Raw genomic sequence first — 26,595 nt, forward strand, 5'->3', positions numbered from 1 at the left:
AAGGGGCCGCAGGGGCTGCGCCCGCAGCCACAGCACTGGGACGGGGCCGGGACCGGGACCACCGGTGAGTGGGTGAGCCGGGGATGGGGGGTCCTGGGGGCCCTGGTTATACCATGGGGGGCCGTGGTTATCCCATGGGGGGGCCGTGGTTATACCAGGGGGGGCCGTGGTTATACCCTAGGGGCTGTGGTTATGCCATGGGGGGCAGCTGTGGTTATACCATGGGGGGCCGTGGTTATGCCATGGGGGGGCCGTGGTTATACCATGGGGGGGTCTGTGGTTATACCAGGGGGGGCCGTGGTTATCCCGGGGGGGGGGCCGTGGTTATACCCTAGGGGCCCTGGTTATGCCATGGGGGGCGGCTGTGGTTATACCACAGGGTTCTGTGGTTATACCCTAGGGGATGTGGTTATGCCATGGGGGGCTGTGGTTATACCATGGGGGGGCCGTGGTTATACCCTAAGGGCCGTGGTTATGCCATGGGGGGCCGTGGTTATAGCCTAAGGGCCGTGGTTATGCCATGGGGGTTAACAGCTCTCTGCCCCTTCCATAGGCGATCCCGGAGCTGCGCCATGCCCGGGGCTCTGCTCTTCCTCCTCCTCCTCCTCCTGCCGGGGTCCGTGCCCACGGCGCTGGGTGCCGGCCCCGGTGCCTCGGCGCTGCTGGCGGAGCTGGCGCAGCAGAAGCCGTCCGAGCCCCTGCGGGACCGCGCGTTCCCGTGCGGGGCCCTGCTCCCCGCAGCCCTGCCCGGCTTCCCCTCGCTCCCAGCGCTGCCCAGGGCTCTGGTCCGCGCCGCCATGGCCCTGGCGCTCAGCGCCGCCGCCTGCAGCCCGGAGGCTGAAGCCGAGGTGCGGGGCTTGATGCGGGAGCTGGGTCCGGCCGCGGCCGCTGCGCTGCTGCGGGGTCTGGCGCGGCTGCGGCGGGACCCGGCTCCCGAGGCCGTGGCCCAGGTCCTGCTCCGCCTGGCGCAGCCCTGCGCGCCCGGTGCCGCCGCATCCCGGAGCATCGCGGGGCCGCGCTGCAGCGGGGCCGTGCGGAGGCAGCGCGGGGCTGACGATGCCTGCGCCCCGCCGGGGGAGCGGGAGGCGCACGGGGTGCTGGAGTGGGTGCCGGGCGTCAGCGCCTTCTACAACCTGGGCACCAGCGTTTACTTCGCCTTCCAGGGCTGCGAGGCCCTGGCCTCCAGGCGGGCGCTGCAGGCGGCCGAGGACCTGGGCTACGCCAGCCTGGCCGCGATCGCCGCTGCCGCCGGCGGCCCCGTGGCGCTGGGGGTGCAGATGGGGCTGCAGCCGGGGCTCAAGGCTGGCGTGCGGGCGCTCATCGCCTACTTCACGTCGGAGGGGGAGCCCCCGACGGTGCCCAGCGCCCACAGCGGCCCCGTGCTCGTGGTGTGAATAAAGCCCCCGGGGCTGGCTCCGTGTCCCTTGGCTGCGGTCGGATCGATGTGGGGCCGCCCTGCCCCGGGACACGGGGACCTTGGCCCCTCGGGGCGGCCTCGTCAGAGCCACGTGGTGGCAGCCGGCCTGGCCCCGTCACTGTCCCCAGGGCTCCCCCTCCGTGTCCCTGTCGCAATTCCTTGGCCTCCTGCTTCCTTGTCCCCACATCCCTGTCTCCATGTCCTTATCCCCATGTCCCCCATCCCTATCCCCACATCCCTGTCTCCATGTCCTTATCCCCATGTCCCCCATCCCTATCCCCACATCCCTGTCTCCATGTCCTTATCCCCATGTCCCCCATCCCTATCCCCAAATCCCTGTCCCCATGTCCATATCCCCATGTCCCCCATCCCTATCCCCAAATCCCTGTCCCCATGTCCATATCCCTATGTCCCCCATCCCTATCCCCACATCCCTGTCCCCATGTCCATATCCCTATGTCCCACATCCCTATCCCCACATCCCTGTCTCCATGTCCTTATCCCCATGTCCCCCATCCCTATCCCCATATCCCTGTCCCCATGTCCCCCATCCCTATCCCTATATCCCTGTCCCCATGTCCTTATCCCTATGTCCCCCTTCCTGTCCCAGTCCCCCCATTCCATGTCCCCCTATTCCATGTCCCTGTCTGCATGTCCTTATCCCTGTGTCCCCCATACTTATCCCCATATCCTTGCCCCTATGTCCCCCATCCCTGTCCCAGTACCCTATTCCATATCCCAGTCCCCATATCCCTGTCCCCATGTCCTTATCCCTATGTCCCCCATATCCCTATCCCCATGTCCTTATCCCTCTGTCCCCCATCCCTATCCCCATATCCCTATCCCCATGTCCTTATCCCTCTGTCCCCCATCCCTATCCCCATGTCCTTATCCCTCTGTCCCCCATATCCCTATCCCCATATCCCTATCCCTCTGTCCCCCATCCCTATCCCCATGTCCCTATCCCTCTGTCCCCCATCCCTATCCCCATGTCCTTATCCCTGTGTCCCCCATCCCTATCCCCATATCCCTATCCCCATGTCCTTATCCCTATGTCCCCCATCCCTATCCCCATATCCCTATCCCCATGTCCTTATCCCTCTGTCCCCCATCCCTATCCCCATGTCCTTATCCCTCTGTCCCCCATATCCCTATCCCCATATCCCTATCCCTCTGTCCCCCATCCCTATCCCCATGTCCTTATCCCTCTGTCCCCCATCCCTATCCCTGTCCCCCATCCCTATCCCAGTCCCCCCATTCCATGTCCCTCTCCCCATCTCCCGCTGTCCCCATCCCTGCTTCCCCGTTGGCCCCGCCCCGTGACGTCATTTCGGGGAAGCGGGCAACCCCGCTGGAACCACCCCTGCGCCCCGGGAGGGGGCGTGGCCTCTCCTCCGCGCTCCGCCAATCATCGCGAGCAGCGGGCGGGGGGGGGCGTGGCCACTCCCCTTCCTGCGCCGGTAGCGGCCGAGGTGGGCCCCGACGGGGGGGGCCCGGGGCAGGGACCCCGGGACCGGCGGGGGGGGACCCCCCCTTGAGGGCTCCATTGGGGGGCTCCGGGGTGCCCGGACCCCATCGGGGTGAACGGGGGGGGTCGGTGTCGGGGGGTCCCTGCGAGGGGCGACGGGAGGAGCGGGGGGTGCGTGAGCCCCGCGGCTCAGGGCTCCCTCCCGGGCCAGGACGGGGCTGCGGCGCGGGGCGCTCCCGTCGGAGCAGCGGGACCCGGGAGCACCGTGCTGCGGGCAGGTACGGGAGTGCGGGGAGCCCTGGGGGGTGCTCTGTAAGGGGCTCTATAGGGGTAGAGTGCTCTATGGGGTGCTCTATAGGGTGCTCTATAGGGGTAGAGAGTGGTCTGGGGGGTGCTCTATAGGGGTAGAGAGTGGTCTGGGGGGTGCTCTATGGGGTGCTCTATAGGGTGCTCTATGGGGTGCTCTGTGGGGGGCTCTGTGGGGTGCTCTGTGGGGTGCTCTATGGGGTGCTCTATGGGATGCTCTATGGGGTGCTCTATGGGGTGCTCTATGGGGTGCTCTATAGGGTGCTCTATGGGGTGCTCTATGGGATGCTCTATGGGGTGCTCTATAGGGTGCTCTATGGGGTGCTCTGTGGGGTGCTCTGTGGGGTGCTCTATGGGGTGCTCTATGGGATGCTCTATGGGGTGCTCTATAGGGTGCTCTATGGGGGGCTCTATGGGGTGCTCTATGGGGTGCTCTGTGGGGTGCTCTGTGGGGTGCTCTATGGGGTGCTCTGTGGGGTGCTCTATGGGGTGCTCTATGGGGTGCTCTATAGGGTGCTCTATGGGGTGCTCTATGGGATGCTCTATGGGGTGCTCTATGGGGTGCTCTATGGGGTGCTCTGTGGGGTGCTCTATGGGGTGCTCTATGGGATGCTCTATGGGGTGCTCTATGGGGTGCTCTGTGGGGTGCTCTGTGGGGTGCTCTATGGGGTGCTCTATGGGATGCTCTATGGGGTGCTCTATGGGGTGCTCTGTGGGGTGCTCTATGGGGTGCTCTATGGGGTGCTCTGTGGGGTGCTCTATGAGACGCCCTGACCCCCCGCCGTCCCCCCCAGCATGGCACAATGGCAGGAGGTGCAGAACTTGGCCAACGCGTACCTGGAGCAGATCCACGAGCTGTACGCCGGGGCCGCGCTGCCCATGGCCGTGCGGCAGTGCCTGGCAGCGTGGATCGAGGACCAGAACTGGTAACGGGGCCGGGGCCGGGGTTACCCCGGGATGCGGGCGCTGCGGGGCCGGTGCTGAGCCCCCGGTGCCGCAGGCGCCAGGCGGCGGAGCCGCTCTCCTCCCATGCCCGGATGCTTTTCCACTCCTTGCTGGTGCTGCTCTGGGAGCGCCTGGGCAGCCTGGGGCTGGGCAATGAGGACTTCATGCTGAGGCACAACCTCCGCAAGGCCCATCGGGACCTGCAGGTAGGCGATGGGAGGGGGTGCTGGGGACGGGGGTGTCCATGATGGGGGGGGGGTCTCTGCCCCCCACTGACCCCCTCAGCCCCTTCAAGGCCAAGTTCGAGGAGTGCCCGGAGACCTTCGCCAACCTGGTGGCCAATCTGCTGCAGGAGGAGCGGCGCATCCTGCGCCTGGGGCAGGCGGGGGGGCAGGTAGGGCAGGTGTCCCCCCCCCTTCCCAGTGCACCCCATGGGGCTCTGCCCCACAGCACCCCCCTGTTTCCATAGGGGGGGGCAGCCCCAGCGCCCAGCCCGTCCCCGAGGAACGACCGCGAGCAGCAGATCCAGCGGCGCTTGGCTGAGCTCCACACAGCCCTGCAGGTAACGGACCCCCCCCCACCCCAGACCCCCATGTCCCCATCCCCATGTCCCGGGGGGAAAGGGGGGGGGGGGCTGCCTGCTTCCTCACCCCCTTGTACCCCCCCCCAGGAAGCGGAATGCGCCTTCCGGCACCTCGAGGACATGCAGGACGCCTTTGACTTCTGCTTCAAGGTGCACTACGTGCCGGGTAAGGCTCAATCCTGCCCCGCGCCGCCCTGCGCCCCCCCCGAACCCCCTGAACCCCCAAACCCCACCCGCAGGCGAGGACAGGACCAATGACCCCCAGTACGCGCAGCAGATCCAAGCGCTCCAGGCCAAGCTGCAGATCCTGGACCGGCAGCGGCGGGTGAGGATGGGGGCTCCACGGATGGGCTTTAAGGGCTTCCCCCCCCCCCCGACCCCGCTCATCCCCGTGTCCATCCATAGGAGGTGCTGGCTCAGATACAGCAGCTCCTGGGGCGCAGCGAGACGCTGCAGGACTTCGTGCTGCAGGAGCTGGAGGCGTGGAGGGACCGGCAGCAGCGCGCCTGCATGGGGGCCCCCGAGGACACCAACCTGCGCCCCTTGGAGACCTGGTAGTGATGGTGATGGGATGGAGCGGGGGCACGGACCGGACCCCACTGAGCCCCCTCCCGGTGCCGCAGGTTCACGGAGCTGGGCCAGGGGCTCTTCCAGCTGCTGCGGCTGCTGCGGGCGCTGGGGGAGCTGTGCCTGAAGGTGACCTACGAGAGGGACCCGCTCAAGGCAGAGCCCCCGCTCCTGGAGAAGCGCCTCAAGGAGCTGCTCTCGTACCTGATACAGAGGTGGGGGGGACACGCATTGGATCGGGGGGGTGTAAAAGGGGGGTGGTCCTGACCCCCCCCCCCCCCAATGGCAGAGCCTTCGTGGTGGAGCAGCAGCCCACGATGCCCAACGCCTTCAAGCGCCCTCTCGTGCTCCGCACCGCCACCAAGTTCTCAGCCCGCGCCCGCCTCCTCCTGCGCCTCCACGACCGCAACCACCCCATGGAGACCTCGATCCACATCGACAGGTCCGGAGCCCCCCCTCCCCGCCGCCGCCCCGTCCATCAGCGCATCAACGAGGGGGGGGTCCCAGCTGATGCTCCCTTGTCTGTTGCAGGGACCCCCCCAAGATAAAGGGGTGAGAGATGAGTGATGGATGCAGGGGATGTGCCCCGACCCACCCCATCCGGGGGTCCCGGCCCCCCACCCGCTGCCTTTATCTGCCCCCCATCAGGTTCCGCAGGTTCAACATCCTGACATCGAGCAGCAAAACCCTCCTGGCAGGGGACAGTCCCCAGGAGGGGCTGGTCTGCGACTTCCAGTACCTGGTACGGATCCCCCCCCCCTTACACCCCCAAGTCCTCCATGGGGCGAGGACGCCGCCCCTGAGCCTGTCCCGCCCCACAGACGCTGAAGGAGCAGAAGGACAGCCGGGCCGGCAAGGGCAGCAAAGGCGGCGGCGAGGTGGGTGCAGCGCTGCTGGGGGGCAATGGGGGTGGCCGGTGCCCCACGGTGACACCCCCCCACCCCACCCCGTTGCCCCATAGGGCCCCGTGGTGGTGACGGAGGAGCTGCACCTCATCACCTTCACGCTGGCGTACGCGTACTGCGGGCTGGAGCTGGAGCTGGAGGTGAGCGATGGGCCCGGGGGGGGCCGGGGGGGGCCGGGGGTGCAGCCTGAGCCCTGCTCTCCCCGCAGACCTCCACGCTGCCCTTTGTCATCATCTCCAACAACAGCCAGCTCTCCAGCGCCTGGGCCTCCATCCTCTGGTTCAACATGCTCAGCCCCGACCCTAAGGCAAGTGGGACCCCCCCCCCCCCTCCCCAGCATGGCCCTGGCCCCCTGTGCCTGGTGCAGGGCTCTGGCCCCCTGTGCTCTGCCTCAGTGCATCTCCCTGGTCCCAGTCCTGGTCCCTATCCCTGTGCTCTGTCCCTGTCCCAATCCCTGTTCCATGTCCCTGTACCCTATCCCTGTTCTCTATCCCAGTCCCTATCCCCGTTCCCTATCCCTGTTCTCTATCCCAGTCCCTATTCTCTGACCCAGTCCCTCTCCCTGTTCCCTATTCCCTATCCCTGTTCTCTCTCCTAGTCCTTACCCCTGTTCCCTATCCCCTGTTCCCTCTTCCCCATTCCTATTCTCTCTCCCAGTTCTTATCCCTGTTCGCTGTCATTGTTCCTACCACTATTCCCTATCCTTATTCTCCATCCCCATCCCTATTCTCCATCCCCATCCCTATTCTCCACCCCAGTCCCTATTCTCCATCCCCATCCCCATTCTCTACCCCAGTCCCTATTCTCCATCCCCATCCCTATTCTCCACCCCAGTCCCTATTCTCCATCCCCATCCCTATTCTCCATCCCCATCCCTATTCTCCATCCCTATTCTCCACCCCAGTCCCTATTCTCTACCCCAGTCCCTATTTTCCACCCCAGTCCCTATTCTCCATCCCCATCCCTATTCTCCACCCCAGTTCCTATTCTCCATCCCCATCCCTATTCTCCACCCCAGTCCCTATTCTCCACCCCAGTGCCTATTCTCCATCCCCATCCCTATTCTCCATCCCCATCCCTATTCTCCATCCCTATTCTCCACCCCAGTCCCTATTCTCCATCCCCATCCCTATTCTCCATCCCCATCCCTATTCTCCATCCCTATTTCCACCCCAGTCCCTATTCTCTACCCCAGTCCCTATTCTCTACCCCAGTCCCTATTCTCCACCCCAGTCCCTATTCTCCACCCCAGTCCCTATTCTCCATCCCCATCCCTATTCTCCATCCCTATTCTCCACCCCAGTCCCTATTCTCTACCCCAGTCCCTATTCTCCACCCCAGTCCCTATTCTCTACCCCAGTCCCTATTCTCCACCCCAGTGCCTATTCTCCATCCCCATCCCTATTCTCCATCCCCATCCCTATTCTCCATCCCTATTCTCTACCCCAGTCCCTATTCTCCACCCCAGTCCCTATTCTCCACCCCAGTCCCTATTCTCCACCCCAGTTCCTATTCTCCACCCCAGTCCCTATTCTCCACCCCAGTGCCTATTCTCCATCCCATTCCCCTCCCCGGTCCCTCTCCCCTCCCCATGCCACCGCTCCGGCCCCACAGGAGCCCCAGTTCCAGTTCTTCTCGGCCCCCCCCGCGGCGCCGTGGCCGCTGCTGGCGCAGGTGCTGAGCTGGCAGTTCCAGAGCGTGGCCGAGCGGGGCCTGGCCCGGGAGCACCTCCTCATGCTGGCCGAGAAGCTCTTCGGTACGGGGGGGCCGGGCCCCGACACCCCCTCACCCCTGCCCCCCACCCCTGCCCCCCTCACCCTGCGCTCCCCCTCCAAGGCTCGAAGCCGTCTCCAGAGAGCACCTTGAGCTGGACCAAGTTCTCCAAGGTGAGCCCCAATTGCCCCCCATAGCCCCCCATTGCCCTCCATAGTCCCCCCATTGCCTCTCATAGTCCCCCATAGCCCCCATAGCCCCAAAGCCCCCTATGGCCCCCATAGCTCCCCATTGCCCCCCATAGTCCCCCCATTGCCCCCCATAGTCCCCCATTGCCCCCCGTAGCCCCCTATGGCCCCCATAGCCCCCCATTGCCCCCCATAGCCCCCTATGGCCCCCATAGCCCCCCCATAGTCCCCCATTGCCCCCCATAGCCCCCTATGGCCCCCATTGCCCCCCATTGCCCCCCATAGTCCCCCTATAGCCCCTATAGCCCACATAGCCCCCTATGGCCCGCATGGCCCCCCTGTTCCCTGTAGGATGGTGCCGCTGGCTTCTCCTTCTGGGCTTGGCTGGACGGGATCCTGGGGCTGCTCCAGGAGCACCTCAAGCAGCTCTGGAAGGATGGGTAAGGGGCTGCGGGGGGGGGATCAATGGGGGGGTCCCTGGGGGGTGCTGACGGGGCCTCCCCCAGGCTCATCCTGGGCTTCGTGAGCCGGAAGCAGGAGAAGAAGCTGCTGAAGGGGAAGAGGACGGGGACGTTCCTGATCCGGTTCAGTGAGAGCATCCTGGGGGGGGTCACCTGCACCTGGGTGGAGCATCCTGAGAGCGGTGAGTGCTCCCCCATAGCCCAGTGGTGGGTCCCCATAGGAGCTATCCCCATATCCCAATAGTGGGTCCCCATATGGGCTACCCCCATATCCCAATAGTGGGTCCCCCATATCCCAGTAGTGGGTCCCCATAGGAGCTATCCCCACATCCCAATAGTGGGTCCCCATACAGGCTATCCCCATATCCCGGTAGTGGGTCCCCATATGGGCTATCCCCATATCCCAGTAGTGGGTCCCCATAGGAGCTATCCCCATATCCCAATAGTGAGTCCCCATACAGGATATCCCTGTATCCCAATAGTGGGTCCCCATACGGGCTATCCCCATATCCCAGTAGTGGGTCCCCATAGGAGCTATCCCCATATCCCAATAGTGAGTCCCCATACAGGATATCCCTGTATCCCAATAGTGGGTCCCCATACGGGCTATCCCCATATCCCAGTAGTGGGTCCCCACACGGGTATCCCCATATCCCACAACAACAGCCTCCTCCCCATAGGGCCCCCCGCGTTCCGCGCCGTGGTCCCCTACACTGCGGCCGAGCTGGTGTCCCTGGCGCTACCCGACATCATCCGTGACTACCAGCTGCTGGTGGAGGAGAACATCCCCGAGAACCCGCTCCAGTTCCTGCACCCCAACATCCCCCGCGACGAAGCCTTCGGGCCCTACTATAGCAAGAGGGAGGAGGGTACGGCCCCGATGTGGGGTGGGACAACGGGGGGGGGTGTTGAGGTCTGCAGCCCCCCCCTCCTCGACATCCCATTGTTGCCCACAGGGAACCTGATGGAGCAGAAGAAGTACCTGAACCGGCGCCTCATCCGCGTGTCCTCCAGGTGAGGCAGGGCGATGCCACGTGGCAATGGGGGTCCCCCTGCGTCCCCCCCCATAGCCTCAACCCTGCATCTCTTCCCATAGGCAGGCCAATGAGTCGTGGCAGACAGAAGAGGAGCTGGTGACAGCCACGGAAAACCTGGAGACGCTGAAGCTGCAGCCTGGCAGCTCCGGGGCGCAGCAGCCCAGGGAGCCAGGGATGCTGCAGGTCGTGCCTGGGAACCGGGGATCGGTGCAGCCCACGAGCCCAGGGACAGTGCAGGTGATGGCCACGAGCCCCGCGTTGCTGCAGCCACAGCCCCCAGGCCTGGAGCCATTGCAGCCGCTGCAGGTCGCATCAGGGGTCTTGGAGATGCTGCAGCCGGGCATTGGGAGCATGGAGCCGCAGTTGGTGCTGCAGCTCATCCCCGAGGGCCAGGGGATGCTGCAGCCGGGACCGGGAGCTGTGGCGATGCTGCAAGTGGTGCCTAGAGGGCAGCCGGTGCCCGGGGATGCAGGGATGCTGCAGCCGGTGCCCGGGGACATGGGGATACCACAGCCAATGCTTGGGGATACAGGGATACCACAACCAGTGCCTGGGGATGCGGGGATGCTGCAGCCGGTGCCTGGGGATGGGGGGATGCTGCAGCCGGTGCCTGGGGATGGGGGGATGCTGCAGCCGGTGCCTGGGGATGCGGGGATGCTGCAGCCGGTGCCTGGGGATGCGGGGATGCTGCAGCCGGTGCCTGGGGATGCGGGGATGCTGCAGCCGGTGCCTGGGGATGCGGGGATGCTGCAGCCGGTGCCTGGGGATGCGGGGATGCTGCAGCCGGTGCCTGGGGATGCGGGGATGCTGCAGCTGGTGTCAGGGGCTGTGGAGCCGCTGCTGGTCCCTGAGGAGCCGGGGCCGCTGCCACCGGAGCTGAGGGACCTGGAGCCGCTGCCCGGGAGCCTGGACATGCAGGAGCTCCTGCAGTCGCTCGCAGAGGGCTCGGGGACCCTGGAAGCGCTGGAAGCGGCGGAGCTGATGCCCAACGCCCTGGAGGCCGCGGAGGGGCAGGGCCCGGGCCCGGGGCTGGAGGGTGAGTGCCGGGGCCGGAGGGGACAGGGGCGCCCCTTCGGCGCTGAGCTCCGGCCGCCCCCCGCAGGCAGCGCCGCGCTCCTGGATGCCCACGACCCGTTCCTGCCGCAGCCCGAGGACGCGGCGCTCCCCGCTGCCGTCGGGTCCCTCTTCAGCACCGACTTCCCCCCGCTCCACATCGATGCCAACGACTTCCAGTGACGCCCCCCCCCCGTAAATAAACCTCTTCCTCTCTTCCTACCCGGGTTTGTGCCGCACGCACGGAGCCGCTCGCCTCCTTCAGCCCTTTATTCGCAACCCATAAATACCCGCGATAAATAGCGTCCAACAGCACATAAATAACCCCTCCGGAGGGGAATAAATAGTCGGGCCCCCCCCCCGGGCCTCAGCGGGGGCCGGCGCTGTGGGTGAAGACGCGGCTCATGATGGTGCTGAAGGACTGGAGGCGCTGGAGCGCCAGGCGCTGCAGCAGCGGCTGAGCCCAGGGATCGCTGCGGGCCATGGGGCGCCGGGGCGGGCGGGCGGGCTCCTTCTGTGGGGACAGCGGCGTTAAGGGGCTGATGGGGTGCGGGGGCTCCCGGCGGGGGTCCCGGCCCCCATCCCCTCACCTGCACCAGCCCCAGCAGCTGCTCCAGGGCGGCCTCCAGCGGGGGCAGGCGGCGGGCGGTGAAGATGTCGGAGCTCAGCAGGTCCCGGTAGTGCTGCAGCCCCTGGAGGATGCGGTGCAGGCAGCGCTGCGGGGACAGGGGGGTGAGAGGGGACCCGGGTACATCCCCCGGCACCCCTGGGGGGCCCAACTGCATCCCTCAGCATCCCTGGGAACCCCAGCACCAATAGGAATCCAAACTGCTCCCCTTGGACCCTCATGACCCATGGGAATCACAAGCACATCCCTCAGCATCCCTGGGAACCCCAGCACCAATAGGAATCCAAACTGCTCCCCTTGGACCCTCATGACCCATGGGAATCGCAAGCACATCCCTCAGCATCCCTGGGAACCCCATCACCAATAGGAATCCCAAGTACACCCCTGGGACCCCCAGAACCCATGGGAATCCCAACTGCATCCCTGGGACCCCCATCAACAGTGGGAATCCCAATTGCATCTCTCAGCACCTCTGGGACCCCTAGCACCCACGGGAACCCCAACTGCATCCCTCAGCATCCCTGGTACCCCCATTACCAATAGGAATCCCACGTGCATCCCTGGAACTCCCAGCACCCATGGGAACCCCAATTGCATCCCTGAGCATCACTGGGACCCCCATCACCAATAGGAATCACAACTGCATCCCTGGCACCCTCAGGACCCACGGGAACCCCAAATGCATCCCTCAGCATCCCTGGGATCCCCGCGCACCTCTGGACGCCAGGCACAAACCCCAGCACCCATGGGACCCCCTCAGGCCCCCGTTGTCCCCCAGCACCCCATGCACCGTGTTGTTGGTGTCCAGATTGGAGGGGTCGCAGGCGTCACTGCAGCGGATCCGGGGGGGCCAGTTCTTGGGGTCCTCCTCGCTCAGGTGCGTGTCCTCCTGGCAGCGGGGGGGGGTCAATGAGGTCCCCACGTCCCCCGGCACCCCCTGCCCCCCCCATCCGAGCCCCCCCCTCCGCGCTCACCAGGACTCCGTGGGGCTCTTTGAGGGTCGCCACCAGCCCCGACAGCTCCCGAGAGAGGCTCTTGCAGGCGGCCCAGTTGGGGCCGGGGACCGGGGCCGGGGCCGGGGCCGCGGGCGGCAGCAGCAGCAGCAGCAGCGGGAGGCAGAGGCGTCGGAGCGGGTCCATGGCGGGTCGGTGCCGCCACCGGCGCCGCCACCGGGCTCTTATGGGGCGGCGGCAGGTGGGGAATCCCCGGGGCAGGTGGCACCCGCCCCCCGTTACTGCGAAATCGCCGCCTCCCCCGAAAGCAGAACCGATACCGGGCCGGGGTCCCCGGGCTGCGCCCCGCCGGGCCCGGCCCCGCGCCGGGATGGGACGGGACCGGACGGGCAGGAAAACCCAGGGCAGTTCCTGGCGGCTCCGCGGCGGCAGCGGCACGGGCGGGACCGGGGCCTCCCCCCCACCCCGAGCGCACCGGGTGGGACGGGACCCCCGCAGTCCCGCATTGTCCCCTCCGCTCTCCCCCGCTGCCTCCGTGATCGGCCGGGGCGGCCCCATCGCAGCAACAGCGGCTCCCGGGGCTTCCCCCGTCCGCGCCCCCCGCAGGCCCCGCAGCCCGGCCGGGTCGCGCTGCCCGCGGAGCCGCAATCGCGGCGGCCCCGACGGGGCGGCTCCGGGCGCTTCCTGCTCCCGCCCGGCGGGGCTGCCCCCGGCCTTCCCCGGGCACGGGGGCTCGCACCCGGAGCGCCGCAAGCACGGGGAGCGGGGAGGCTCGGGAAGGGGCGGCCGGGGAGGGTGAACGGGACGGGTGGCAGCATCACGGACCGGGTACGGTGCTTTGGCTTGGGGACCTCAGGGAACACGGTGGGGCACGGTAGGACACTGTGGGGCACGGCAGGACACTGTAGGGCACGGTGGGGCACGGTGGGGCACTGTGGGGCATGGTGGGGCACGGTAGGACACTGTGGGGCACGGTAGGACACTGTGGGGAATGGTAGGACACTGTAGGGCACGGTGGGGCACGGTAGGACACCGTGGGGAATGGTAGGACACTGTGAGGCACGGTGGGGCCCTGTGGGGCACGGTGGGACACGGTAGGACACTGTGGGGCACGGCAGGACACTGTAGGGCACGGTGGGGCACGGTAGGACACTGTGGAGCACGATAGGACACTGTGGGGCACGATAGGACACTGTGGGGCACGGTGGGGCACGGTGGGGCACGGTAGGACACTGTGGGGCACGGTGGGGCACTGTGGGGCACGGCGGGGCACGGTGGGGCACGGCGGGGCACGGTGGGGCACGGTGGGGCGCGGTGGGGCGCGGTGGGGCGCGGTGGGGCACGGTGGGGCACGGTGGGGCGCTGCGGATGTTCGGGAGCAGCGCAGGACATCGCGGAGCATCCGCGGACACTCGGGGACTCCGCTACGTCCGGTGCCATCCTTTTTGTCCTCTCCGCCGCGCCGTCCCGCACACCACCCCAGCCGGGCCCCTTAGTCCCGCCTCACTCAGGCGCTGATTGGCCAGCGCTCGCGCCTCTGCGTCGCCATTGGTCCTCCGGTCCCGGGACGCCAGCCGGTGCACCGGGCAGGAGCGCGGGGGGCGCGGTTGCCATAGCGACGGCGGCGGCCCTGGCCCGGCCGTGGCTGCGCAGCGGGACGAGCCCGGGCCCAGCTCGGTAACGGCGGGCGCGGGGGGGGGGGGGGGTTAGGGAACGGCTCGGGGCCAGCGGGGACCCGCCCGGGGCTGCGGGTGCTGATAGCGGCCTGGGGCCGGTGCCGGCCCCGCCGAGATAACGGAGACGGGCACGGAGCTGGCCCCGTGCCTCGCGGGGAGGGGGGGGGGCGGTGAGGCGGGGCTTGGGGTGTCCGGTTCCCCGCGGGGGCGCTGCTGGGGCTGCCCCGGTGCTGCCGGTGCGGGTCCGGTGCTGCCGGTGCTGCCGGTGCTGGCGGTGTGCGTCCGGTGCTGTCCTGGTGCTACCGGTGCGGGTCCGGTGCTGCCCCGGTGCCGTTGGTGCTGCCGGTGCGGGTCCGGTGCTGCCGGCGTGGGTCCGGTGCTGCCCCGGTGCTGCCGGTGCGGGTCCGGTGCTGTCCCGGTGCTGCCGGTGCTGCTGGTGTGTGTCCGGTGCTGTCCTGGTGCTACTGGTGTGGGTCCAGTGCCACCCCGGTGCTGCCGGTGTGGGTCCAGTGCTGTCCCAGTGCTGCCAGTGTGGGTCCCGTCCTGTCCCGGTGCTATTGGTGCGGGTCCGGTGCTGCCGGTGCTGGCGGTGTGCGTCCGGTGCTGTCCTGGTGCTGGCGGTGTGGGTCCCGTGCTGCCCCGGTGCTGCCCCGGTGCTGCCCTGGTGCTGCTCCCAGCCGGGTGCCGGTGTTTCCCAGCCCCACGCAGTCCTCCCTCTGCTCCAAAGGTTTTCAGCATGAACTTCGAGGGGCTCAACCCCTCCCTCGCGGACTACGCTGCCCCCCTGCACCCGGCGCTGGACCCGGTCCTGGACCCACACCTCAACCCCAGCCTCCTGCCCAACGTGGAGCTGGATGCCGAGGGGGTCCCGCTGGAGGGGCTCCCGGTGCCGGAGTCCGTGCACCTCATGGAGGGCGTCTACAGCGAGCTGCACACGGCCGTGTCCGAAGTGGGGGTGCCCGTCTCCGTCTCCCACTTCGACCTCCACGAGGAGATGCTGTGGGTGGGGAACCACGGGGTAGGTGCCCGTGGACCCCCACCGGGGGGACAGGACAAGGGGTGATGGGTGCAGAGTGGAGCAGGGCACGTTCAGCTTGGATCTAGGGAGGTTCTTCCCTGTGAGGGTGCTGGGGCACTGGAATGGGTTGAACGGAGAAGGTTTGGATGCTCCCTCCCTGGCAGTGCTCACGGCCAGGTCGGAGCACGCTGCTCCAGTGGAAGGTGTCCCTGCCCATGGATCTGGATGGGCTTTAAGGTCCCTTCCAACCCAAAGCATTCCACAAGTCTATGAACCTGCCTGAAAGGGACAAACCCAAGTGGGTTTCCAAGGCCCACAGGGGCAGGAAGCGTCCCTCTTCCTGGAATTGAAAGCACCGTGTCCCATCTCGGAGGGGGGATCTCACCATTATCCCCGGTGCTTTCAGGGCCACGCCACCTCTTTCTTCGGCCCCACGCTGGAGAGGTATTCCTCCTTCCAAGTGAACAGCAGCGACGACATCCGCCAGATCCAGAGCCTGGAGAACGGCGTCCTCTTCCTGACCAAAACCAACCTCAAGTACATGTCCCGCGGCGGCCTCATCATCTTCGACTACCTGTAAGTGCCTCCTCCCATTGCGCCGTGCTGCAGGGGGGGGTCCCAGCCGCGCTGGGGGCAGCTTGGCTCTATGAGGAGTGCCCTTTCCGTGCAGCATGGAGGAGTCCGAGGACATGCACAGCCTCCTGCTGACCGACAGCAGCACCCTGCTCGTGGCCGGCCTGCAGAACCACGTCCTGGAGATAGACCTCAACACCGTGCAGGAGACGCAGAAGGTGCTGGGGGCTGCTCCCCGCCGTCGGGAGGTGCCGTGTGCCGGCCTTCAGCCCTGCTCAGCCCCTCTCTTGTGCCCCCTTCCCAGTACACGGTGGAGGTCCCCGGGATCACCATCATGAGGCAATCGAACCGCTTCTTCTTCTGCGGGCACACCTCAGGGAAGGTACCCGCAGCCCCAGCCTGACGCAGGGTCCCCTGGAGCCGGTGCTCGGGGAGCTCCCAGCACCCTCACCCTGCCCTGCCAGGTCTCCCTCCGGGACCTGCGCACCTTTGTGGTGGAGCACGAGTTCGACGCCTACTCGGGCAGCTTGTCCGACTTCGACGTCCACGGGAACCTGCTGGTGACGTGCGGCTTCTCCAGCCGGATGAACGGGCTGGCCTGCGACCGCTTCCTCAAGGTCTACGACCTGCGCATGATGAGGGCCACCACCCCCCTGCAGGTCCACATCGACCCCTTCTTCCTCCGCTTCATCCCCACCTACACCTCCCGCCTGGCCATCATCTCGCAGACAGGTCGGTGAGCGGGGCAGGTTCCCCCCAGGCCTCATGGTCGGGGGCAAATCCCAGTGGGATAGAGTTGGGATAGCATAGGGTGAACATGGGAGAGCATAGGGTGAACATGGGATAGAGTTGGGTGAACATGGGACAGAGTTGGGTAAACACGGGATAGAGTTGGGTGAACATGGAATAGAGTTGGGTGAACATGGGATAGCATAGGGTGAATATGGGATAGAATTGGGTGAACATGGGATAGAGTTGGGTGAACATGGGATAGAGTTGGGTGAACACGGGACAGAGTTGGGTGAACACGGGATAGAGTTGGGTGTGCACGGAATAGTTGGGTGAACATGGGATAGAGTTGGGTGTGCACGGAATAGTTGGGTGAACATGGGATAGAGTTGGGTGAACATGGGACAGAGTTGGGTGAACATGGGATAGAGTTGGGTGAACATGGAATAGAGTTGGGTGAACATGGGATAGCATAGGGTGAACATGGGATAGAGTTGGGTAAACATGGGATAGAGTTGGGGGAACATGGAATAGAGTTGGGTGAACATGGGATAGCATAGGGTGAACATGGGATAGAGTTGGGTAAACACGGGATAGAGTTGGGTGAACATGGAATAGAGTTGGGTGAACATGGAATAGAGTTGGGTGAACATGGGATAGCATAGGGTGAACATGGGATAGAGTTGGGTAAACACGGGATAGAGTTGGGGGAACATGGGATAGAGTTGGGTGAACATGGGATAGCATAGGGTGAACATGGGATAGAGTTGGGTGAACATGGATAGAGTTGGGTGAACATGGAATAGAGTTGGGTGAACATGGGATAGCATAGGGTGAACATGGGATAGAGTTGGGTGAACATGGGATAGAGTTGGGTGAACATGGGATAGAGTTGGGTGAACACGGGACAGAGTTGGGTGAACACGGGATAGAGTTGGGTGAACACGGGACAGAGTTGGGTGAACATGGGATAGAGTTGGGTGTGCACGGAATAGTTGGGTGAACATGGGATAGAGTTGGGTGAACATGGAATAGAGTTGGGTGAACACGGGACAGAGTTGGGAAAACACGGGATAGAGTTGGGTGAACATGGAATAGAGTTGGGTGAACATGGAATAGAGTTGGGTGAACTTGGGATAGAGTTGAGTGAGCATGGGATAGAGTTGGGTGAACATGGGATAGAGTTGGGTGAACACGGGATAGAGTTGAGTGAACACGGGACAGAGTTGGGTGAACACGGGACAGAGTTGGGTAAACACGGGATAGAGTTGGGTGAACATGGAATAGAGTTGAGTGAACACGGGACAGAGTTGGGTAAACACGGGATAGAGTTGGGTGTGCATGGGACCGGGTTTGCTGAGCATGGGACGGGGTTGGCTGAGCATGGGACGGGGTTGGCTGAACATGGGACTGGGTTGGCTGAGCATGGGACGGGGTTGGCTCAGCAAGAGGGGCTCGGTGTCCCCGCGTGTCCCCCCGGTGCCACGTGGCTCCGTGTCCCCCCCGTCACCCAGGGCAGTGCCAGTTCTGCGAGCCCACGGGCCTGGCCAACCCCGCTGACATCTTCCACGTCAACACCGTCGGCCCCCTCATCATGACCTTCGACGTCTCGGCCAGCAAGCAGGCTCTGGCCTTCGGCGACTCCGAGGGCTGCGTCCACCTCTGGGCCGACAGCCCCGACCTCACCTTCAACGCCTACTCCCGGGAGACCGACTTCGCCCTGCCCTGCCTCGTGGACTCGCTGCCCCACTTGGACTGGCACCAGGACCTCGTGCCGCTCTCGCTCATCCCCGTGCCCCTGACCAGTGACGCCCTGCTCTCCGACTGGCCTGCTGCCAACGCCGCCCCGGCCCCCGGTAATGCCCGCTCTCTCCCAGCCCTGGGCAGCGGGATTGCTCCTCCACGGGGCCGGCACTTCCCTTCCTCTCCACGTGCCTTGCGGCATGCACGGTGCCCGTGGAGGGGCTTAGGGGGTGCTGACAGGGCAGGGCATGGCCCAAGCTCCGTCTTCCCGGTGGGAAGGGATCTTGGCTCCGCTCTGAAGCTCTTGGGAGGGGGGTGAGGCCCTTGAATGGGGTTCTGGGGAAGCTGGGGCTGCCCCATCCCTGGCAGTGGTCAAGGAGCCGCCTGCTCTCGTGTGAGGTGTCCCTGCCCGTGGCAGGGCTTGGAGCTGGGTGGGCCTGTCCAACCCAGAGCGTTCCGTGGTTCTGTGGTGGGGGCACCCTCATGGCCCTGGTGGTCCTGAGCCCTGCGGTGTTCTGCAGCCGAGCCCCCCCGGTGGACCCCGAGATCCTGCGCACCATGAAGAAAGTGGGGTTCATCGGCTACGCCCCCAACCCCAGGACCAAGCTCCGCAACCAGGTACCCCCAGAGGGGACCAGGGGGGTTCTGTGCTGGGGGAGGATGGAGCAAGCCCTCAGCAGAGAGGTTGAAGGGAAGAGCTTTCCCTGAGCAGGATCAGTGCGTGAGGGCAGGGCTGGAGACTCCCCTTGGGCTGCAATCCCTGCTCGGGGGGTAACTCAGGTTCTACTCTATGGGTAACTCAGTCACTGCTCTATGGGTAACTCACTCAATGGGTAACCATTGTGGCTCTGTGAGTAACTCAATGGGTGACTCAGTCACTGCTCTGTGGGTAGCTCATTCTGTGGGTAACTCAGTTGCAGCTCTAACCCTAACCCTAACCCTAGGCATAACTCAGTCTATGCATAACTCACTCTGTGGGTAACTTACTCTATGGGTAGCTCTATGGATAGCTAACTCTATGAGTAACTCAGTCACTGCTCTATGGGTAATTCACTGTGTGAGTAACTCACCTGCTGCTGCCTGGATAACTCACTCTATGGGTAACTCACTGTGTGGATAACTCACTCACTGTGTGGATAACTCACTCACTGTGTGGATAACTCACTGTGTGGATAACTCACTCACTGTGTGGATAACTCACTGTGTGGTCAGAGGGCTCTGAGCTCTCCAGCGTGCAGGTTCCTGGCACGTCCCTCACCCTTGGGAAAGCACTGCTGAGCATCGGCCCTGCCCGCAGCGCCGCTGTGATTTCCCCAGTGACAAGTCCCATTCCTTCACTCATTCCAGGAAGCAGGAAAGCCCACGCCGGGCTTCCCTTCGCCTTCAGCCTCCCTCCCTTTTCCCCCTCCCAGATTCCCTACCGCCTCAAAGAGACGGACACCGAGTTCGACAGCTTCAGCCAAGTGCCCGAGTCCCCCATCGGGCGGGAGGAGGAGCCACATCTCTACAGGGTGGCCAAGAAGTACAGGAAGGTTGTGCCTGGGGCAGGGAAGGGGCTGGATGGGAGCCCTCAGCCTGGGCTGCTTCCCATGGGAAGTACCATATCCCTATGGGGAGCACCGTAACCCCATGGGGAGCACCACATCCCCATAGGAAGCACCATATCCCCATGGGGAACACCATATCCCCATAGGAAGCACCGTCTCCCCATGAGGAGCACCACATCCCCATGGGAAGCACCGTATCCCCATGGGGAGGTTCCCAGGTGCCGTGGGAAGGTGTCTGCTGACCGCGTTGCGTCTCTCCTTAGGTCACCATCAAATACTCCAAGCTGGGGCTGGAAGACTTTGACTTCAAGCATTACAACAAGACCTTGTTTGCAGGCCTGGAGCCCCACATCCCCAACGCCTACTGCAACTGCATGATCCAGGTGGGGGCTGCCCCCCAGCCCTGCCCGCAGCGCGGCGGCTCCGGGCCCTGCTTTGACTCTTCCCCCCCTGCAGGTGCTGTACTTCCTGGAGCCGGTGCGGTGCCTGGTCCAGAACCACCTGTGCCAGAAGGAATTCTGCCTGGGCTGTGAGCTGGGCTTGCTCTTCCACATGCTGGACCTGTCCCGAGGAGACCCCTGCCAGGTGCGTGGGGAGGCTCAGCTCCGTCCCACAGCGCCACGAGCCGGGTGGTGGCCTCAGGCCCCATGGACGCTCCTACCCTTGACCTCAGGGATGGGCAGCTCCTGCTCCATCCCATAGGGAAGCAACTTCCTGCGGGCTTTCCGCACCATCCCGGAGGCCTCGGCGCTGGGGCTCATCTTGGCCGACTCGGATGAGGCCACCGGGAAGGTGAACCTGGGCCGGCTGATCCAGAGCTGGAACCGCTTCATCCTCACCCAGCTGCACCAGGAAACCCAGGAGCAGGAGGGACCTCAGGCCTACCGGGGGGCTGGCACCACGTAAGTCCCCGTGGGGACGGGCAGGAGCCAAAGCAGGCTCCCGAGGGCTCAGCCGTAGCTGGGGAAGGAGCTTGCTTGCCCTGAGGGAACACACGGAGCCGCAGCCCCCTATGGTCCTGCACCCGGGATGCTGGCTCCGTAGGGATCGTTGGCATCCCGCTGAGCCCGGTGCTCTGTGCTCCTGCAGCCCCTTTGGCTCCTCGGGGGGCTCGGTCATCGGGCAGCTCTTCAGCTGCGAGATGGAGAACTGCAGCATGTGCCGCTGCGGCAAGGAGACGGTGCGGGTGTCCTCCACGCTGCTCTTCACCCTCTCCTACCCCGACAGCACCGGTAACGCACGGGGCAGGGGGGGTCACGCTGCCGGGGCGCTGGGAAGGGTTGGTTATCCCTAGGGATGAGGTCCCGGTGAGGAGGAGCCCGTGGCAGCCCCATAGGTGATGGGTCTGTGCCCAGCGGAGCTTTTGGTTGCTGGAAAGCAGCTTTGGGGCTTGACCTTCTCAATGGGGGGGAAGCCCCGAGGACTCCCCCGGGGCAGGGTTTGGGTGCTGGGAGCTGATGGGGACCTTTCCCCCTTCAGAGAAGGCGGTCAAGGACTACGAGTTTGCGCAGGTCCTGAAGCGCAGCATCTGCCTGGAGCAGAACACCCAGGCCTGGTGTGAGAACTGCGAGAAGTACCAGCCCACGGTGAGCTCCCGGCACCCCAGGGGGTGTGGGGAGAGGGTGGGGCCACCCCACGGGCGGCAGGGAGAGGCTGGGAGCACCCCATGGGTGGTGGGGAGAGGCTGGGAGCATCCCATGGGATGTGGGGAGAGGCTGGGAGCACCCCATGGGTGGTGGGGAGAGGCTGGGAGCATCCCATGGGCAGTGGGGAGAGGCTGGGAGCACCCCATGGGATGTGGGGAGAGGCTGGGAGCATCCCATGGGATGTGGGGAGAGGCTGGGAGCACCCCATGGGCGGTGGGGAGAGGCTGGGAGCACCCCATGGGATGTGGGGAGAGGCTGGGAGCATCCCATGGGATGTGGGGAGAGGCTGGGAGCACCCCATGGGCGGTGGGGAGAGGCTGGGAGCACCCCATGGGATGTGGGGAGAGGCTGGGAGCATCCCATGGGTGGTGGGGAGAGGCAGGGAGCACCCCATGGGCGGTGGGGAGAGGCTGGGAGCACCCCATGGGTTGTGGGGAGAGGCTGGGAGCATCCCATGGGTGGTGGGGAGAGGCTGGGAGCACCCCATGGGCGGTGGGGAGAGGCTGGGAGCACCCCATGGGATGTGGGGAGAGGCTGGGAGCACCCCATGGGTGGTGGGGAGAGGCAGGGAGCATCCCATGGGTGGTGGGGAGAGGCTGGGAGCACCCCATGGGTGGTGGGGAGAGGCAGGGAGCACCCCATGGGATGTGGGGAGAGGCTGGGAGCACCCCATGGGTGGTGGGGAGAGGCTGGGAGCATCCCATGGGTGGTGGGGAGAGGCTGGGAGCACCCCATGGGTCTCCATTGGGGAACATCCTGGGGGGCTGCTGGAGGTTGGGGTCCTGCATGCTGCGGGGTAGGTCCTGGGCTGGGGGAGCCCTGGGATGTGGCCACAGCTCCCAAAGGGAAGGATCCTTGTTCCCTGCAGCACCTCCAGCCCCCAGGGCACAGCCAGGCAGGGGGGGAAGCTCTAGAGCAGGGAAGAGGCAGCGTGCACCCAACCCACGCTGAGCTCCATGGCCTTGGGTGCTCCCCACCCCATGTCCTGCTCTCTGCCCAGGTCCAGACACGGAACATCCGCTGCCTTCCCGACGTCCTGGTCATCAACTGCGAGGTGAACAGCTCCAAGGAGGCCGACTTCTGGAGGACGCAGGCTGAGGTGGGCGCTGGGGCTCCCACCGGGCACCCATGGGTGCCTGCGTGGCCAGGCCTGGGTGCTGCTCCCGCTCTGGGCTCCGTTGGTCCCAAGGGATGTGCTGGGCTGTCCCCTCTCTGCGTCCCCATGCTGATGCCTGTGTTCCATTGCCAGTTCGCCTTCCAGAGAGCCCTGATGAAGAGAGGAGGCTTTGAGATCCCCAAAGGCAAAGAGCTCTCCCTTGGGGAGTGGTAGGTGCCTGTGCCTGGGCTCTGCCCCACACCGGCGGTGCCTTCTGTGGGTCCCAGAGAGCACGGGGCCACCTCTGGGGCTGCAGCTCCTCAGTGGTGCTCAGAGAGTGACCCTGGAACGTTCCCTTGGGATACCCTTGGGCCCAGGAGCATCCATTGGCCTTTCCCAGCTCCTGCTCCATAGGGAAGCAGCACGGCTCTGGCTTCCCTGTCCTGTGGCCGGGTGGGATCCTGGCTGACATCCCAGGACTCCTCCAGCTCGGGTTTTCCACGTTCCTCCGTGCAGGAAGGAGCTGGGGAGCCCCGAGCCGGGGCAGCCGTATCCTTCCGTGGAGGAGCTGAAGAACGTTTGGATCCCGCACGCCATCAAGATGAGGCTGACCAAGAGCAAGGAGCTCGATGTCTGCAACTGGAGCGAGAACGAGGAGGTAAAGGCTGAGCAGCTCCCTCGGGGGCTCCGTGGTCGCCTCCGTGTGGGGCTGTGGGGCAGAGGCCTCGGGGGAGCGTGGAAAGCATGGAGCTCAACCCCGCAGCTGAGCCCCACCGAGGACCCCGAGTCGGTTTATGTCTATGACCTGATGGCCACCGTGGTGCACATCCTGGATTCCCGCACCGGGGGCAGCCTGGTGGGACACATCAAAGTGGGAGAGACCTATCACCAAAGGAAGGAGGTGAGGGGCATGGGTGCTGCTGGGGGTGCTGCTGCCCTCCTGCTGCAGGATCAGCTCCGGACCCGCTCCCGGGTGCCTCAGTGCGGAGCCCGGGGCTGCTGAGGCACGTCCGGTGCGGGGAAGGGCGGAAGGAAAACGCTTCCCACTCTTCCCCACGCTGGTTCCTCCTCTCGCGGGCACCCTGCCCGCTTCTCCTTGTCCCCCCAGGTAGGGGCTGGGCCGTCACCTCCCTTCCCCAGGCCAGGGCTGCTCTGGTGCCCGAGCCAGGAATTCCCAGTGTGTGTCAAGGCTGCATCCCTGCCTCTTCCGCCTTGCGTCTCGGTGGAGTTTTGCCTTGGAGTCAGGCAGAGGCTCTGCCTGCCCAGCCCCGGGGCTCCATGTGCGGGCTGCCAGCCCGGGGCGGGCAGGGATTTCCCCTGGGTGTCCCAGGAAGGGTGGGAGTTCCCACATGGCACCCTCACGTCCCTCTTTCCCTGGTAACGGAGTCATTGCCTTTGCCTTGCTGGGGGGGCCCCCTAAGGCAGCGCCCCTGCTCTGCCCGCAGGGCGTCACGCACCAGCAGTGGTACCTCTTCAACGACTTCCTCATCGAGCCCGTGGACAAGGTGAGCGTGTGTGGGGTGAGGCGGTGGCTGTGGGTCCCCACGGGGGGCAGCTCCCGGCCCCACACCCTGTCCCGTGCCCCGTGCCCGCAGTGCGAGGCGGTGCAGTTCGACATGAGCTGGAAGGTCCCGGCCATCCTCTACTACGCCCGGCGGAACCTCAACGCCAAATACAACCTCGTCAGTGAGTGCCCGGGCTGGAAGCGGCCGCGGCGGCAGCGCCTCTGCCCCCCGGGGCTCACCCCCCTTCCCCTTGCAGTCAAGAACCCCATCGAGGCCAGCGTGCTGCTGGCGGAGGCCTCGCTGGCTCGCAAGCAGCGCAAGTGCCACGCCACCTTCATCCCCCTCATGCTGAGCGAGATGCCGCAGGCGGGGGACCTGGTGGGGCTGGATGCCGAGTTCGTCACCTTGAACGAGGTGGGGTCCCTGCCCCGTGCTGGGGAGGGGGTGCAGGGACGCAGGGGCAGCTCCGAAAGGGGGTGGCACCGAGGTCTCCCCTCGCCCCATGGCAGGAGGAGGCCGAGCTGCGCAGCGATGGGACCAAATCCACCATCAAGCCCAGCCAGATGTCGGTGGCCAGGATCACGTGCGTGCGCGGGCAGGGCCCCAACGAGGGCGTCCCCTTCATCGACGACTACATCTCCCACACAGGAGCAGGTAAAGGGGGCCCTGCCTGGCCCCCCCAAGGACGTGGACCCGTTCTGTGTCTCCCGTGGGGTCACAGGAGGGACCAGGTCCATGGAGGGGCACCCACGATGATGCCAGCACCCACCTTGGGATGCAGGCAGGGCAAGTGGGGAGGGGGCAGCCCCCACAGTGGGCACTGCTCTCTGCAGGTGGTGGATTACCTGACCCAGTACTCGGGGATCAAGCCGGGAGACCTGGATGCCAAGATCTCCTCCAAGCACCTCACCACCCTCAAATCCACCTACCTGAAGCTGCGCTTCCTCATCGACGTGGGGGTCAAGTTTGTGGGGCACGGGCTGCAGAAGGACTTCCGTGTCATCAACCTCATGGTGACAGCGGGCACAGGGCGGGGGGGGGGGGGGCTCGGTGTGGGGCTGGGAGCCGGGTGGCAGGGCCAGGGCTCCCCCTGCCCCGCAGTGCTGGCAGCAGGACCCCCTCTGCTCCATAGGTGCCCAAGGACCAGGTCATCGACACCGTTTACCTGTTCCACATCCCCAGGAAGAGGATGATCTCCCTGCGCTTCCTCGCCTGGTATTTCCTTGGTCAGTGCTTCAGTGTTGGATGCGGGATGAGGGGCACATCCCTGACCCCATCCCTAACAACATCCTTAACCCCATCCCTGACCCCATCCCTGGCCCCATCCCAAACCCCCTCCCTAACACCATCCCTGACCCCCTCCCTAACCCCATCCCTAACCCCATCCCTGACCCCCTCCCTAGCCCCATCCCTAAACCCCATCCCTAACACCATCCCTGACCCCCTCCCTAGCCCCATCCCTAACCCCATCCCTGGCCCCATCCCTGACCCCACAGACCTCAAGATCCAGGGGGAGACCCACGACAGCATCGAGGACGCGCGCACGGCGCTGCAGCTCTACCGCAAGTACCTGGAGCTGAGCCCGCAGGGCTCCGAGCCCGAGGACTTCCGCAAGGTGCTCAAGGGCCTCTATGAGAAGGGACGGAAACTGGACTGGAAGGTGCCCGAGCCCGACAGCCAGAGCAGCCCCAAGCGTAAGGCTCCCCCCTTTATCCCCCCCGTACCCCCCCGGTGCCCCCCGCAGCCCCTCATCCCGCTCTGTGCCCCGCAGATGGGGCCGTGTTCCCCCCGGTGCTGGCCCTGTGACCGTGCCCAGCGACGAGCAGCCCCGAGGGAGGCGGACACACGTGGAACTGGAACCAGCAGCGGGGACGGGGCTGACCCCGACCCTGCCCCGAGCCCTCCCCCGGGGCCCGGTGCCCCGGGACTCCCTTTCCCTGCCGGTACCGGGAATTGTTACAACCCCCGCGCTGCCCCCCCCTCCGCCCGCCGGACCGGGCGCTCTCATAAAGCAGCCTCGGACACCCCCGCCGCTGCCTCCTGCTTGGCTCCGGGACCGGCACCGGCACCGGGGACACGGCGGGGGGAACCGGGACTCGAACCCGGGTCCTGGCGGGGACGCGGCCAGGGTGGCCGAGGGGGCGGAGTCAGAGGTGGAGGAGGTGGAGTCACAGCAGGCCACGCCCCCCCGTGGGGCCGAGCGCCACGCGGCCGGGGCCCTGGCAGCGCGGGGTCCTCAGCGTTGCTCCCGGGCTGCCCTTATCGCTGCCTGCGCCCGGGACAGCCCCGCCGCGGGCCTCGGAGCGGCCTGGACCGGTCCTGCCGGTTCCGCCGCCCCGCCCGGTTCCTCCGCCGCCTGCTCCGAGCGGCCTCGCCCCGCGGCGGGGCGGGCGGACGGGGAGCGCCGGGACAGGCGGTGCCGCGGGCAGCCCCGGGGCAGGAGCCGTGGCGGGGGGCGGGAGAGCGGCGCGGAGCGGTGCGGGGGGCTCGGCCGGGCCCGCGGCTCCGGGCAAGGCCCTGGCGGGGGGGGGGGCTCGGAACGGGCTCCAGAGGGGGCTGCGAACGGGACCCGGTAGGGAAGGGGCCCCATAGGGGTGTGGGTCTGAGCCTATAGGGAAGGGGCTCCATAGGGGGTGTGGGTCTGAGCCTATAGGGAAGGGGCTCCATAGGGGGTGTGGGTCTGAGCCTATAGGGAAGGGGCTCCATAGAGGTGTGGGTCTGAGCCTACAGGGAAGGGGCTCCATAGGGGGTGTGGGTCTGAGCCTACAGGGAAGGGGCTCCATAGGGGGTGTGGGTCTGAGCCTATAGGGAAGGGGCTCCATAGAGGTGTGGGTCTGA

At 65.9% G+C, this 26,595-nt stretch overlaps 4 protein-coding genes across 5 annotated transcripts; 3 read left to right on the top strand and 1 right to left on the bottom strand.

Moving 5' to 3' along the window:
- Nucleotides 1-12: 12 nt before the first annotated feature.
- On the top strand, nt 13-1,497 carry APOF (apolipoprotein F). The gene is made up of 2 exons (XM_061443900.1): nt 13-72; nt 554-1,497. Exon 2 carries the CDS (start codon nt 573-575, stop codon nt 1,392-1,394), a length of 822 nt encoding a protein of 273 aa, XP_061299884.1. The 5' UTR covers nt 13-72; nt 554-572; the 3' UTR covers nt 1,395-1,497.
- Nucleotides 1,498-3,129: 1,632 nt separating this feature from the next.
- On the top strand, nt 3,130-10,849 carry LOC133264009 (signal transducer and activator of transcription 2-like). Its single transcript, XM_061443903.1, has 23 exons — nt 3,130-3,163; nt 3,986-4,117; nt 4,192-4,342; nt 4,432-4,530; nt 4,606-4,698; nt 4,807-4,885; nt 4,959-5,044; nt 5,125-5,273; nt 5,343-5,501; nt 5,576-5,728; nt 5,818-5,838; nt 5,935-6,028; nt 6,108-6,164; nt 6,248-6,331; nt 6,400-6,498; nt 7,809-7,947; nt 8,028-8,077; nt 8,444-8,532; nt 8,599-8,735; nt 9,234-9,422; nt 9,510-9,567; nt 9,650-10,626; nt 10,693-10,849. Exons 2-23 carry the CDS (start codon nt 3,987-3,989, stop codon nt 10,824-10,826), a joined length of 3,228 nt encoding a protein of 1,075 aa, XP_061299887.1. The 5' UTR covers nt 3,130-3,163; nt 3,986; the 3' UTR covers nt 10,827-10,849.
- A 56-nt stretch (nt 10,850-10,905) lies between these two features.
- Nucleotides 10,906-12,634, bottom strand: IL23A (interleukin 23 subunit alpha). 2 transcript variants are annotated; one of them, XM_061443905.1, is made up of 4 exons: nt 12,246-12,634; nt 12,062-12,160; nt 11,234-11,359; nt 11,011-11,157 (listed from the first exon to the last, which is right to left on the bottom strand). In XM_061443905.1, the coding sequence occupies exons 1-4, from the start codon at nt 12,408-12,410 to the stop codon at nt 11,011-11,013; spliced, it is 537 nt and encodes a 178-aa protein (XP_061299889.1). In that variant the 5' UTR covers nt 12,411-12,634. The 2 variants fall into 2 exon arrangements, with proteins under 2 accessions (XP_061299888.1, XP_061299889.1); XM_061443904.1 differs by having other exon boundaries at nt 10,906-11,359.
- Nucleotides 12,635-14,590: 1,956 nt separating this feature from the next.
- Nucleotides 14,591-25,759, top strand: PAN2 (poly(A) specific ribonuclease subunit PAN2). Its single transcript, XM_061443898.1, is given in 26 exon segments — nt 14,591-14,918; nt 15,325-15,494; nt 15,589-15,709; nt 15,796-15,873; nt 15,956-16,223; nt 17,735-18,076; nt 18,490-18,581; nt 19,376-19,495; nt 19,774-19,893; nt 19,967-20,095; nt 20,213-20,412; nt 20,600-20,742; nt 20,990-21,096; nt 22,157-22,255; nt 22,406-22,482; nt 22,769-22,910; nt 23,016-23,153; nt 23,698-23,757; nt 23,848-23,938; nt 24,014-24,171; nt 24,267-24,398; nt 24,400-24,411; nt 24,591-24,770; nt 24,890-24,983; nt 25,254-25,451; nt 25,529-25,759. Coding segments are annotated over 26 exon segments (3,588 nt in total). The 5' UTR covers nt 14,591-14,636; the 3' UTR covers nt 25,564-25,759.
- The last annotated feature ends 836 nt before the right edge of the window (nt 25,760-26,595 follow it).

Source organism: Pezoporus flaviventris, unplaced genomic scaffold, assembly GCF_033815535.1.
Source record: "Pezoporus flaviventris isolate CSIRO_AGI_PZ_B2104156 unplaced genomic scaffold, CSIRO_AGI_Pfla_v1 ptg000561l, whole genome shotgun sequence".
NCBI classification, from domain to species: domain Eukaryota; kingdom Metazoa; phylum Chordata; class Aves; order Psittaciformes; family Psittacidae; genus Pezoporus; species Pezoporus flaviventris.

Coding starts and splice junctions, on each gene's coding strand:
- APOF (XM_061443900.1), top strand. CDS start 573: ATGCCCGGGGCTCTGCTCTTCCTCCTCCTCCTCCTCCTGCCGGGGTCC.
- LOC133264009 (XM_061443903.1), top strand. CDS start 3,987: ATGGCACAATGGCAGGAGGTGCAGAACTTGGCCAACGCGTACCTGGAG. Junction 9,423..9,509: donor CTATAGCAAGAGGGAGGAGG/GTACGGCCCCGA, acceptor TGTTGCCCACAG/GGAACCTGATGGAGCAGAAG. Junction 9,568..9,649: donor CTCATCCGCGTGTCCTCCAG/GTGAGGCAGGGC, acceptor CTCTTCCCATAG/GCAGGCCAATGAGTCGTGGC.
- IL23A (XM_061443904.1), bottom strand. CDS start 12,410: ATGGACCCGCTCCGACGCCTCTGCCTCCCGCTGCTGCTGCTGCTGCTG. Junction 12,161..12,245: donor AAGAGCCCCACGGAGTCCTG/GTGAGCGCGGAG, acceptor CCCCGCTGCCAG/GAGGACACGCACCTGAGCGA. Junction 11,360..12,061: donor ATCTGGACACCAACAACACG/GTGCATGGGGTG, acceptor CTGTCCCCGCAG/CGCTGCCTGCACCGCATCCT.